The 12,560-nt window shown below is 38.8% G+C and overlaps 1 protein-coding gene across 6 annotated transcripts in view; it reads right to left on the reverse strand.

Annotated features, from left to right (window-relative positions):
• Positions 1 to 12,560, reverse strand: part of nhsl2 (NHS-like 2) — a 228,856-nt gene that overhangs the window by 75,828 nt on the left and 140,468 nt on the right. For 5 of the 6 annotated variants that reach the window (XR_008600528.1, XM_055007529.1, XM_055007528.1 and 2 more), the window contains one exon: positions 2,867 to 3,103. Coding sequence is in view for 5 of the 6 variants with exons in the window: in XM_055007529.1 (XP_054863504.1) it covers positions 2,867 to 3,103 (237 nt within the window). In the remaining variant the exon portion in view is untranslated. Of the gene's footprint in view, positions 1 to 2,695; positions 2,715 to 2,866; positions 3,104 to 12,560 lie in introns of those variants that run through there. The other variant, XM_055007532.1, reaches the window with a different exon arrangement.

Consider the following 12,560-nt stretch of genomic DNA (forward strand, 5'->3'; position numbering starts at 1 on the left):
TGATTTGAACATTTTAAACTGAACTGATCACATACTCTGTAATTACACAGTTAATTGGAGCTCTGATTTGCATTATTTTTGCTAGCAAATAAACTCTTAATGTACTTTGCGAGTATTTGTATGTATTTTCTGCATTAATTAATTAGATGTTTCATACATAAAATGTAAGAAAATGGTGAAAATTCTCCATCAGGATGACAGATGTCTTGATTTGTCAAAAAGAAATCAGAAAATATTCACATTTAGGAAGCCAGAATAAGAGGATTCAGGCAGTTTCTTCCTTGAAAATGTGCTAAAACTGATTAATCAATCATGAAAACAGCTGGCAATTAAATTAAAATCTTACAGATGAATCAGATAATTGTTGCAGCTCTAATATTAGGTGTGCATTTATTTCACTAGTGGTTCACCAACATGGGGTTTTCAATGACTGATGCAGATATTTCGAGATTTATTCCTGACTGTCTTTGCTCTGAAGATTTATTCCTGTAATCTGTGGCTGAATTAGGAAAAAGAACATTTAAACCTGTTGCCCACTTTGTTTGGCATCATTTGCAAAATTGCCTAAATGTTAAATATCTGATCTGATTAAATGATGTCAAAATAACTTTCTGACACATTTAGATCTATGTGTTGTAACTGACTCACATTGGCCTGCTTAATCAATAATATTGAAATTTGAAGATCTTAATCTTCACGTAAACAGAACAGAACACTTTTGAGTCCTTTTGTGGATAAATTAAGGTTAAAAACATTTTGTTGTGTTTTTGCATCTGATAAACTACATACATGTATATTTTGGCGGAATTAATATTCACTTGGGATCATAAAACTTACCTTTGCAATAAAAAATTAAAGTTTTAATGTACTGAACAACAGCATCGTCTCCTCATGGTCTGCTACTGATGTGTTACATTTTGTCGCTTCACACACTGTTTTACCCGAGCTCATACACACCAAGGGAAACAAATCATTAGCTGATTATCTCAAAATAGCACTTAATCGGCCACTTTTATCCCCACCAATCCCTGCTTCAGGGTCCCTTTGCACTGCACATGTTCAATATCTTGACACTAAACTCACCGGAGCACCAAATGAGTGTTAATTCATAGAAAATAGTCCCCTGCACCTACACTATTTACGCCTCTTCAGCAAAGATTTGTTCAAAACAACAGCTGTTCTACAAAATTATCAGCTGTTTTTAAAAAAGTTAAAGCACCCATGTTATGCTTTCACAATCTTCCCCTTTTACTCTAGCATGTTTTTCTGCATATAAAAGGTCTTGAAAGTTTCAGCCAAAGATAGTCAACTCTGCTCCTTACCTGCCTGAAACGGCTCATTTGAAGTCTGGGCTTTTTTCCTGTTACTTATTGACATCATCGTGCCACATATTTGCATACCACCAAAACAGCAGATAGTCTAGAACTCAAACAAAGAGCAGTTCTGCTAACTACATCCCCAAACTGAGAGATCTGGGGTTACAGGATGTAATTCAGGCCAGCTGACTAATCAAAGCAGACTTTTGGGAGGCGGGGCCTTAAAGAGACAGACAGAGCTGCTGCAGAAATGTGCATTTATAGAAACAAGAATTAAACATTACAGCTTGTAAACATATTCAAATAAACCATAAAATGGCCTGTGACTGTGCACACATGGGGTCTTTAAAGTGTACATGTTTGCTATGTTGTTAAATCTTAAGTCTGAAGAGGTTAAATGCCAAAAACAACAAGCCAAACTACTGAGAAGGTGGATGAAGGCATTTCAAACAACCGAGACATCCACGAACCGTGAAGCTTCAAAATCATTATCGTGAAATGCGAAACTGTAAAATTCACTCTTTCATTCATTCATTCATTCCCTGTCCCAGGTGTTCGAGGTTGTCATTCAGCCCCCGTTGTTCATTCAGCTGTAATTGTTTTAATGGAAGTGCCGGGCAAAGGGCGAGACAGCATGAGTCACACTGAGAGAGAGAGAGAGAGAGAGAGAGAGAGAGAGAGAGAGAGAGAGAGAGAGAGAGAGAGAGAGAGAGAGAGAGAGAGAGAGAGAGAGAGAGAGAGAGAGAGAGAGAGAGAGAGAGAGAGAGAGAGAGAGAGAGAGAGAGAGAGAGAGAGAGAGAGAGAGAGAGAGAGAGAGAGAGAGAAGCAACCGGAGAGAAAATATACCTGAGAACAAATGGAAACCCTTGTTACCGCCAGTGCTTATTTGCATACACACACACACACACACACACACACACACCACACACACACACACACACACACACACACACACACACACACACACACACCACAGACAGAGCAGTGCCTTTCCTAAACAACAGATTCATGTTAAAACGCCAGAATTCCACCTTAAAAAACAAAAACAAGGCAGAGTTGCACACATTTGACTGCTAACTAAAATGTAAACATGCCTCCTTCACACCCACACACACTGCAGAAACACACCCCATCACACATATCAACAGTCCTTCCTGCACACACACACACACACACACACACATAGGCTACATACATACATGCAGCAGATTGCAAAATACCACCTTAAGCAACAACCCTGCAAGGTGAATCCAACACACACATCACCAGCAGCGCCTCTGTGAGCTAACACACACACACACACACACACACTTGCACTACAATATAAACACACACACACACACACACCCTTTCACACACACACGTTTAAGGACACATACCCATATCAGCGCAGTGTAAACACTTGCCCACCCGCCTCCGCTTCTGCCTCCACGCCTTTTCCCACCCACTCAACACACAACACACACACTCTCACCCGTCCACACACACACAGACACACAAACACACACACACTCCATCCATCCCTCCATCCATCCATCCTCCTTCCTTACCTTGCAGCAGGCTCTGGAGGTTGAGCTGCGCCTGCTGGTGCAGCTCCTCGACACACTCCGGCCTGCTCCACGAGCCGAACACGTTCACGCTCTGTTGCCATGGAGACCTGAAGTGGGCCGCGCCGCTGCCGCCGCTGCTGCTGCTGCCGCCGCCGCCGCCGTGGTTGCCATCGCCGTGGTGGCTGCCGATGCTGCTGCCGCCTCGCCTGCCGCTCTCTGCCTCTAGACCACTGGTGGCTGGAGGAGGAGGAGGAGAAGGGGGGAGGAGAGAGGGAGGGAGGGAGGGGAGGTGATGGATGGGAGAGAGAGAGAGGAGGGAGAGAGGAAGTGAAATAAGGAGGGAAACAAGATTATTGTGAGTGAGGTGGGAAAAATGTTTTTAAGAAAAAGGAGAAAGGAATGAATGTGTAGAAAAGGAGGTGCAGAGAGAGGAGGATAGAGGAGGAGGAGGGACGGAGAGGAGGAGACAAAACACATAAATAAAAATGTATGAATTTGCATAACTAATACCCAGAGACGTAGATTACATAACGCAGTGTGTTGTCAGGGAGAACAAGGAGCGAGGAAGGAAGGAGGGAAGGAGGGAGGGGAAAAAAGAATGAATGAGGGATTAGGGAGAAAACGAGTGAACAGATTTTGGCAACAGAGAGGAGCGCTTAATTAGGAGGGGAGGAAGATAGAGGAGGGGAGGGATTAGGGCAGGGAGGTATGAGAGGAGACAGAAAGGGATTGTGGCATTAAGGGGGGGAGAAAGAAGACTGGGAGGAGGAGGGAAAGAGGGATGACATTTAGAAGGAGGAGGGATGCAGGCAGAAAGGAGGGAGTTTGTGTGATTTGAGGGGAAAAAAAGTGGAGGGGAACGTCGGCCTCCGTCACTATCAAACCTCCAAAACAAATCGACTGAGACTCGAATCAGCGCTAGTGAAATAATTTGACACATCCGGCAGCTGATTAAACACGACTAACAAACGCAGGAAATCGGCGTACAAGTCTGGGAGGAAACACAAACCAGAGATCGGACGGTCAGTTACAGGAGGTAATTAGAATGACCGCAAAGTAAGACGATCATTTTCTCTGGTCGCTGAGTGAGCAGTTGAGAATTATTGAAGGATTCTGAGAAAACATTAAGGGCGCTTTCCAATATCTGTACTAAATTAAAGCTGCAAGCAGCGCTGGTCGGGTCCTTGCATCCGTGCTTGTCAGTAAATCCAGGCAGGTCCATCAGGTGGCGCTGCGACTGACAGTGTATTTCGGCCTATGGATGTGATGAGGGCTGAACTCTGATCACGTGTAAAATTGCAGGCAGACTGGAAACATGTACAGGCTGGTTATACATTTCTGTTTCATGATGAATTGTCGAAATTCCACTAGTCGCTATTTCCACGCCCTCAAACTTTTGCAGAACATTTTGATAACTTTTGTTCACCCACGCCTGGTGTACATCTTAGCCAAATTTGAGCTCTGTCGGTGGTTACCCTGTTTGAGTTTATAGCTGTTGAAAATGTGCAAAAATTGGTCCTAAATTGTCCACAATATGACACATAATTCAAAATGGCTGACTTCCTGTTGTGTTTTAGGCATGGTTGTAAATTACATTTTCATTCATCTTGACGAGTTACATACGTGTACCAAATTTCATAGCTGTAGATGATACATAATGTTTTACTCCAAAAATTACAAAATCTGACATCTGTAAGGTTTTACTCAAAAGAATTACAAAAAATTATATTCTATAAGAATGTTTTACTCAAAAAATGACAAAAACTGACAATCTATAAGAATGTTTTACTCAAAAAAAGACAAAAACTGACAATCTATAAGAATGTTTTACTCAAAAAATGACAAAAACTGACAATCTATAAGAATGTTTTACTCAAAAAATGACAAAAGCTGACAATCTCTAAGATCCTTTTACTCAAAAAATGAAAAAAGCTGACATTCTTTAAGATTTTTTTTACTCAAAAAATGACAAAAAGTGACATCTCTAAGATTTTTTTACTCAAAAAATTACAAAACTGATATTCAGTAAGAGTTTTTTACTCAAGAGATTACAAAAACTGACATTTTATAATAAAAAAATTACAAAAATTGACATTCTATGAGAATTTTTTAATTCTTAATAATAGTAGGCTGGTATGTATGTCTTAGTTTTCCATCCTGCCTGTGATATTTAATGCGGATAATCACAATCTGTTAGATTTTTTGGTATTTCTCCAATATGATTATAGAAAAACTATGAGGACACACAAATAATGAGTGTATCCTGGTTGATGTGTTGCAAATGCAAACATCAAATTTGATTTTAAGAAACCTGAATTCAAGTTTTGTTCTATGTTATTCCTATTTGTGACCATTTACCAAACAAATATGTGCATAATGCTGAAGAAATTAAATATCTGCTTGCAATTCTTATCATTATAGTGCAAAAAATCTTCCTTTTTCCTGAGCTACAACTTCTTTAAGGGGTGCTAAACAGTCTCTAAGCAGGAAAAACTGTGAGGAAACATGACGGAGTGAAAGCTGATGATCAACAAGCTCTGAACTTCTTAAAACGAGGTAACGAAAACAGAAAGTGTGCAAGTAATATCAATAAGCGACGCAAGACAGCTGTAAAAATAAAGCTGACTGAATTATTTAGGCGCATTGACATAAATATGCATCAAAAAAATCACATAACCAGACTTTAACTGCAGCCTCATACTGCAACCAAACACTTTGTACTGCTTTAAGATAAAAATTAATAATTAGAAGATGTCACAGAAGACTGTTGACACAAATAAATTCAAGGTGATCTGCCCTTGAGTCAAGATGCATCGTTCTGTAGCAGGAATGTCAAATCCTGCTGCAGAAAACAGAGCATCCATTCATGTCAGACTGTTCTTCAGTGAGACACCAAACACCCAAAAGTCCAAACAGAAACTCCAACATGTGGGAAGTCTTTCTGCAGCAGAGGCCGAGCCCTGATTTGAAGCAGCGGTGGTTAAATTTTAAAGAAGGCAGACAGACGTACAGAAAGTTCCTTTGCTATCACGCCTTGTTAGCTCTGAAGCAGACGTATAGAATCACAGCTTCACCCTCACAGCGACCGGCTTCATCTTCCTGAGCTGCTTTCACACAATCGGCTCTCAGCAGACAGAGCTACTGTTTATGATACAGAAGAACACGTCAGTTAGCATCAGCCGCCGAGAGCAGAACAAAGGCGATCATGCATGATTTATGGCGTACCGTAGAACAGAACGCAGCCCGTGTTGCTTTAGTTCTCTTTCTTCATTTCAAGCCTTTAATATGTTTTGAGTAAATCTACTGCATTGTTTCTTCCTCAACTTAATCTGGCCACATGCATTGTGTTGTCAGTCTGGCTGCGAGCTAAACATCCCGTTAGGGAACCTGAGTTTGGAGAAGAAAGTCACTCAAGACCTTTTGGATGTTTGGTTGTTCTTTAAGTAGCTAAAAAAGCTTGTAAAAGTTAGATTTGGTGCAAATCTTTTCCACCACATATTACATTGGGAGCTATCGGGTCAAACTTGCATGAAGCTGAAGTTTGATTTTGGACAACTGGAATACAAGTTTCCAAACCTCTGAAACATACATAGGGAAGAAATTGAGAAAAAAGCAGAGAGAAATGTTTAATTCCTGCTTCAGAGACGAGGTTGAGTGCTCACTGGGGACATCTTTTTCAAAGCCTTGGCTTCCTTTTCTCATTGTTTGCTATAAAAAAAGATGCACTCTTAAGACACCTAACAAATACCATCTTATAAAAGCAAAGCACTCTGGGCTTTCTGCAGCAACAAAACAGGATTTTATAATTGTTTTTTGATGATTAATATCCAAGTTATTTGTAGGAAATGCGCAAAAATGTGTCACCACACCTCTTACAGGTGTTGTGTTAATTGTGCAACAGTTTACAGCAGATGTATGGAAAGTGAACAGGGAGTTGATTTCTTATAGCTGGATGCAGTTTTGAAATGTCTTCATGCACATAAACGTCGGCGGAGGCGACACAGGTTTCATTAGGAGCTTTGTGTGTGTGCAAGTCTGCAATTTGTGCACCGATGATCAAAACGGGGAGTTTCTGAAGCCTTTAAAAGTGAAATGTATGATCTTGTGTGGGTGACAGTGTGAATGGGTGCAGTTTGCAGTTCACACGAGCCTCAGGAGGTCTGGAAATGTGGCAGAAATTACTGTAAATAGACGATCTGCAGGGAGAAAGACTGTTAACTACCTTCGTCATACCTCTGAGACTTCGCTGCCACCGCATTGAGGATTTCTCACTGTTCTCTCCGCACATCCGCACACAAAGTCGTCCATCTAACGAGGTATTTCACAAACCGGTCCAAAACACGCCACCAAATCATGTCACAACTTACAGCAGTAAGCTGCAGGTAAGATTTTTTTATAGTTACAAAAACTGACATTCTATAAGATTTTTTTTATTTAAAGGATTATAAAAACTGACATTCTACAAGATTTTTTTGCTCACAAAATTACAAAAACTGACATTCTATAAGAACTTTTTACTCAAAAAAATTACAAAACCTGTGGCCCAAAAATTTGCCAGTTTTACTTAATAACTTAATTTTATTTCACAAAAAACTGACATGAGAATTTACTCAAAAAATTACAAAAACTGACATCTACAAGAATATTTAACTCAAAAAATTACAAAAAATGACATTCTGTAAGATTTTTTTACTCAAAAAATTACAAAAACTGATATTCTATAAAATGATTTACACCAAAAAATTACAAAAACTGACATCTGTACAAGTTTTTACTCAAAAAATGACAAAAACTGATATCTATAAAAAATGTACACAAAAAATTATAAAAAGTGACATCTATAAGAACTGTTTACAAAAAACTGGCATTTCTAAGAATTGTTTACTCAAAAAATTACAAAAACTGATATTCTACAAAAAAATGTACACAAAAAATTACAAAAATTGACATCTGTAACAATTTTTTACTCAAAAAATGACAAAACCTGTTGCCAAAAAATGTACCTGTTTTACTTAATAACTTCATTTTAGTAACTTCGCTGCCACCGCGTTGAGAATTTTTCAGTGTTCTCGCCACACATCCGCACACAAACTCGTCTATCTAACGAGGTTCTTCACAAACCAGTGTCTGAAATGCGCCCCACCGAATCACGCCACAACTTACAGCAGCATTAGAAATCGGAGCAGTTCACATTAAATGACCAGACTGTGGTAAAGTTCTCGCTGCTAGCCGCCCTTGAGTTCTTCCTCCTGCTGCCCTGACAGGTACAAGACCCTGGAAGAAGACAACCTGTCGCCTGATTCAAGACCACAAAAGAAGACAGGCTGTCAGAGGGAAAAAAAAGAACTTAGCCCGTCAGCTCATAAGAGAAAGGTACAGCGGCCACTGATGTGCCAATCAGGGAGCAGCTTCTGAAGAAATGTGGAGCTTTTCAGTGGCGCAGATGCCAGGAAAGAGGACGACAGCATGAGGTTTTACTAATAAACAAGACTAGGAATCGGCAGAATAGAAAATATACATAAAACGTCACATTTGAATGCACTAAAACAGCTGGTTTAATGTTCCATCTCAGAGTATACGGTTAGTTTTAGTAGTAATAGCCGCTAAGATACAATAAAACTCAAGTGCTCTTTCTCAGTGTGTGTGTTTTAGTCAATAGAATTAGTTTTTTAACAACTAAATTTGTGAAAATTTAATGTTGAAAGAATTTTCAGTGAGGCTCAGATACAATTTCAGGGCAAAATCAGCTGAATCAAATTTTAAAATATTGCATTCAGTTTCAACTATTTTGCAAATTCAGTTTAAATTTAATACACTCAAATTCAGATCGTTGCTTCAATTATTCACATTTAATAATACAAATTTAAATTATGTGATTTAAATTGAGTTTTAAACTTTTTTTTGTATTTTTTTATTTAACCATTTGTTTTATATGAATTTCACATGTTTGGATGCATTAGCTAACGCTAAGCTAACTTTTCTGCTAAATAAGGCAGCCCCCACTGTCTGATATAAAGTCAGAGCTTCAAAAAACATCAACAGTTTGACTAAGAAAGCCAAATTTAGGGCTGTTTAATGGGTGTTTACACTTAATAAAAGTACCTCCAGAGTAATTTAACTAGAAACCTGCAGTGCTCCATTTAAATTGGGGCCACTGGGGAACATTTTTCATGATTCATCACTCAAAATATACCAAAAATATTTAAAGAAAGTGTGCACTCTGCCTCCTAAATGGAACTTTCCTTTCCAATAAAGTGGTAAAACCAGCGATTATTGTGGCTACTGTGTGAAAACAAGCTTTGAGGATGGCGGTGACCTTTAGTTGACCAAGTTGGACTCCAAGTATTTGGTGGTAAAGGTTAATTATTTCTGTTTTGGAAGCAGACGTCGCTCTATCTTGGTTGTATTTTCACAGGAATGTTGCTTGACCCGAAGCACACTTTGTTTTGACGGATACAAGAGACTGAGGAGTCTTTGGGGAGACTCGCTTCCTTTCAGGTTAACAATTAATTCTTGATTAAAAGTCCAGCAGCAGCAGCAGCAACACACACATATAGATCCACAGAGCACACTCAGTCTCTTCTTCCTTCCTCCCTTATGTAACCACGGTGACATGAAAAGGAAGGAAGATGGAGGGATTGGATGGAGGAGAGACACAAGCCTCTGGGCATCACTGGGCAGACTTACCGGGAAAAAAAAAGAAAAAAACCCTCAAATCTTCACAGTCCTTTTCAGACAAGGGAAAGGATTGTTCTGGAGAGGAATGCAGCGCTGTGACAGTCTGCTTCAGACAGAAACTCTGAACACGGATGTCAGGTTGAAGCCGACAGATTCAAACCCAGCGAAATGTGATTATTCACAGTTGAAATTGCTCCCACAAAAAGACTCCCAGATAAATGAGCCTCTTATATAAAATTTATTAGACCACCTGTCATGAAAACGAGAAAACGCAAATATCTTAGAAATCTGTCAAAAACGTATTTCAGACTAAAAACTGTGTTGTTATTTATTAGACAAATAACAACTAAACAATCCAGGTTCACATATATTAAGCAAACATCTTAATATTTTCTACGACTTCCTCCTTGCTGTTTTGTTTTTAAGGACTTTTCCACAGTCTGTTTTGTTCCTGAGTTCTAATAGTTTTTAGCTGTTTCCAGAGACTTGCTTTGGATGAAACTTTTGTGCGATCTATGTTTGAATTCAGTAAATCCCAGATCTGTTCAATAGGAATCGAGTCTGGACTTAGCTGGTCCATCAGTTCCAGTACTCCAGACGTCTTTTTCTTGGTCCAGTAGTCTCTGCACAGCTTTGAAGTCTCCTTAGTCATTGTGTTCTTGGTCTATAAACCTACGACCAACCAGGTTCAATCCAGAAGGGATTCCATGATGCACCAAGATGTTGTGGTAGACCTTCTTGCTCATAATACCATCTATTGTAACTAGTTTGTCCATGCTGTTTCCACAAATGGAACCCGACACCATAATGGAATCTCCACCGTGATTAACTGAGTGCAATGCATCTAGCATCAAAATGTTCTCCAGCTTTTCTGCAGATAAATGTATTTGCAATTTGCAAAGATCTTTTTTATTATTATTATTTTCAAAGTCCTCTCCAAAAAGAAACTTCTTGGAAAACTTTATTGTTTCAGATAGATGATGTGAAACTCCACTGTGAGTAGAATAGAATATACTGGTCTAATATTTACTTAAGTTTTAGCCCAAATTGAGTTCAGTACTTGCATGTTGTAACACTAGTTTGGTTCAGTATTTAGTTATGTTTTAGCACTAGTTTGGTCCAGTATTTACTTATGTTTTAACCCAAATTTGGTCCAGTATTTATTTATATTATAGCACTGGTTTGGCCCGACATTTACTTATGTTTTAGCCCTAGTGTAGACCAGTATTTACTCACGTTGTAGCACTAGTTTGATCCAATATTTACATGTTTTAGCATTAGTTTGGCCCAAGACTTACTCATGTTTTAGCACTAACTTGATCAAATATTTATTCATATTGTAGCGCTAGTTTGGTCCAATATTTTCATATTTTAGTCCTAGTTTGGTCCAGTATTTACCATTGTTGTAGCACTAGTTTGATTCATTGTTTATAGGTGTTTCAGCCCTTGTTAAGTCCAGCATTTAGTTAGGCATTAGATCAAATTTAGTCCAGTGTTTATCTATGTTTTTGCCCAACTTTAGTTGAGTATTTACTTATGATTAAGCCATTTTTTAGACAAGTATTTAGTTACGTTTTAACCCTACCTTAGTTCAGAGTTGATTTATGTTTTAAAACTAGTTTTGTCCAGAATTTGCTTATGGTTTAGCCTAAGTTTAGTCCAGTATTTACTTATATTTAGCCCAAGTTTAGTCCAGTATTTAGCTACGTTTTACCTTAGTTTAGTGCAGAATTTATTTATGTCTTATCCGACTTCTTGTAATCGGTGATCCAGGGGTCTGAAACCAAGATAGAACCTATTGAGAACCATGAATAAAACAATTAATCACTAATGTTCTTGATGATTGTGTCTCCTATAAAACTAAACTTGGAAATCAAACATTTCCTGCTTCCAAAGGGGGTCAGAATAAAGTTTGGGAACCGCTTACTTGGAGGAATTTTTTTAATATCTTCAAAGCGTGCATTATTTGGACCTGCGACGGTGGCAGCATTAGATCTGAGGTGAAGCTACTCTGGGACCAACATGAATCACTACCTGCTGACCTCCATCATCAAAACAGTGACAGAAACAGCACCGACACGCAGGAAACACACCACAGTGATAGTTTTGCTGCTCCCACTCTCACAGCAGGCAGAGCGATGACACACACACTCACACAAGTGCAAACAGACGAGCATGAAAAAACAAAACCACAAGCAGAAAATAGACTAAAAGTTTCACAATACACCTACAACATACTGACACACACATGCATAAATTATTCTCCTCTGAGGCCTTTTTACTAACTTATTCCTTTCTGCTTGCGTTGGAGCGTCAGAGGCGAAGACACACATTTACACAAGCTGCTAACACACACACATGAATGCGTAAACACAACTTATTCGTCGGTTGTTTTTTTTTTTTGTTTGTTTGGGTTTTTTTTTTTACCATTTTATCACCCGCATACTTAAACAGACTTCCCGTACAGGTGATAAAAATGCACCCGAGTATCCTTCACATGCCAGTGTGGAAATGTAACGTGGCTGTTAGTGTGTTTGTAAATGTCAGGCAGTTAGCAAAAACACCACCGTCACAGCTGACGGAAACAGCTTCAACAAGCTGTGTGTGTGTTAATAAACCTGATTTACCAACTAAACTGAGTGTTTGCGATCCTCCTGGGCATCCTTATCGACACGAACCTTGTCATTATCCTCAGTGACCTTTGCTGTTACGACCGAGTAACAACAAAAGTGAGAAATAACTGACCTCTGAGTCTCTTTTTCCATAAAGATAATAAAACAACAGAAAATATAGAAACTACCCGCTGAGATCAACTTCTACATGTTTATCTATGACTGGATTGCGAACCTGAGTCCTCTGAACCCAAAAGTCGACAGAAGGTGTGAAAAGCATCTTATTTTTAATCAAATTGGAAAAAAGAAATGTTGGATTTTTAACATTTTCATGTACTGTATGGTTTTATATGGAAAATTAAACACATATAAGGTTAAATTTTTGATATTTAATTGAAATCACT

Source organism: Amphiprion ocellaris, chromosome 23 (genome assembly GCF_022539595.1).
Source record: "Amphiprion ocellaris isolate individual 3 ecotype Okinawa chromosome 23, ASM2253959v1, whole genome shotgun sequence".
NCBI classification, from domain to species: Eukaryota; Metazoa; Chordata; class Actinopteri; family Pomacentridae; genus Amphiprion; species Amphiprion ocellaris.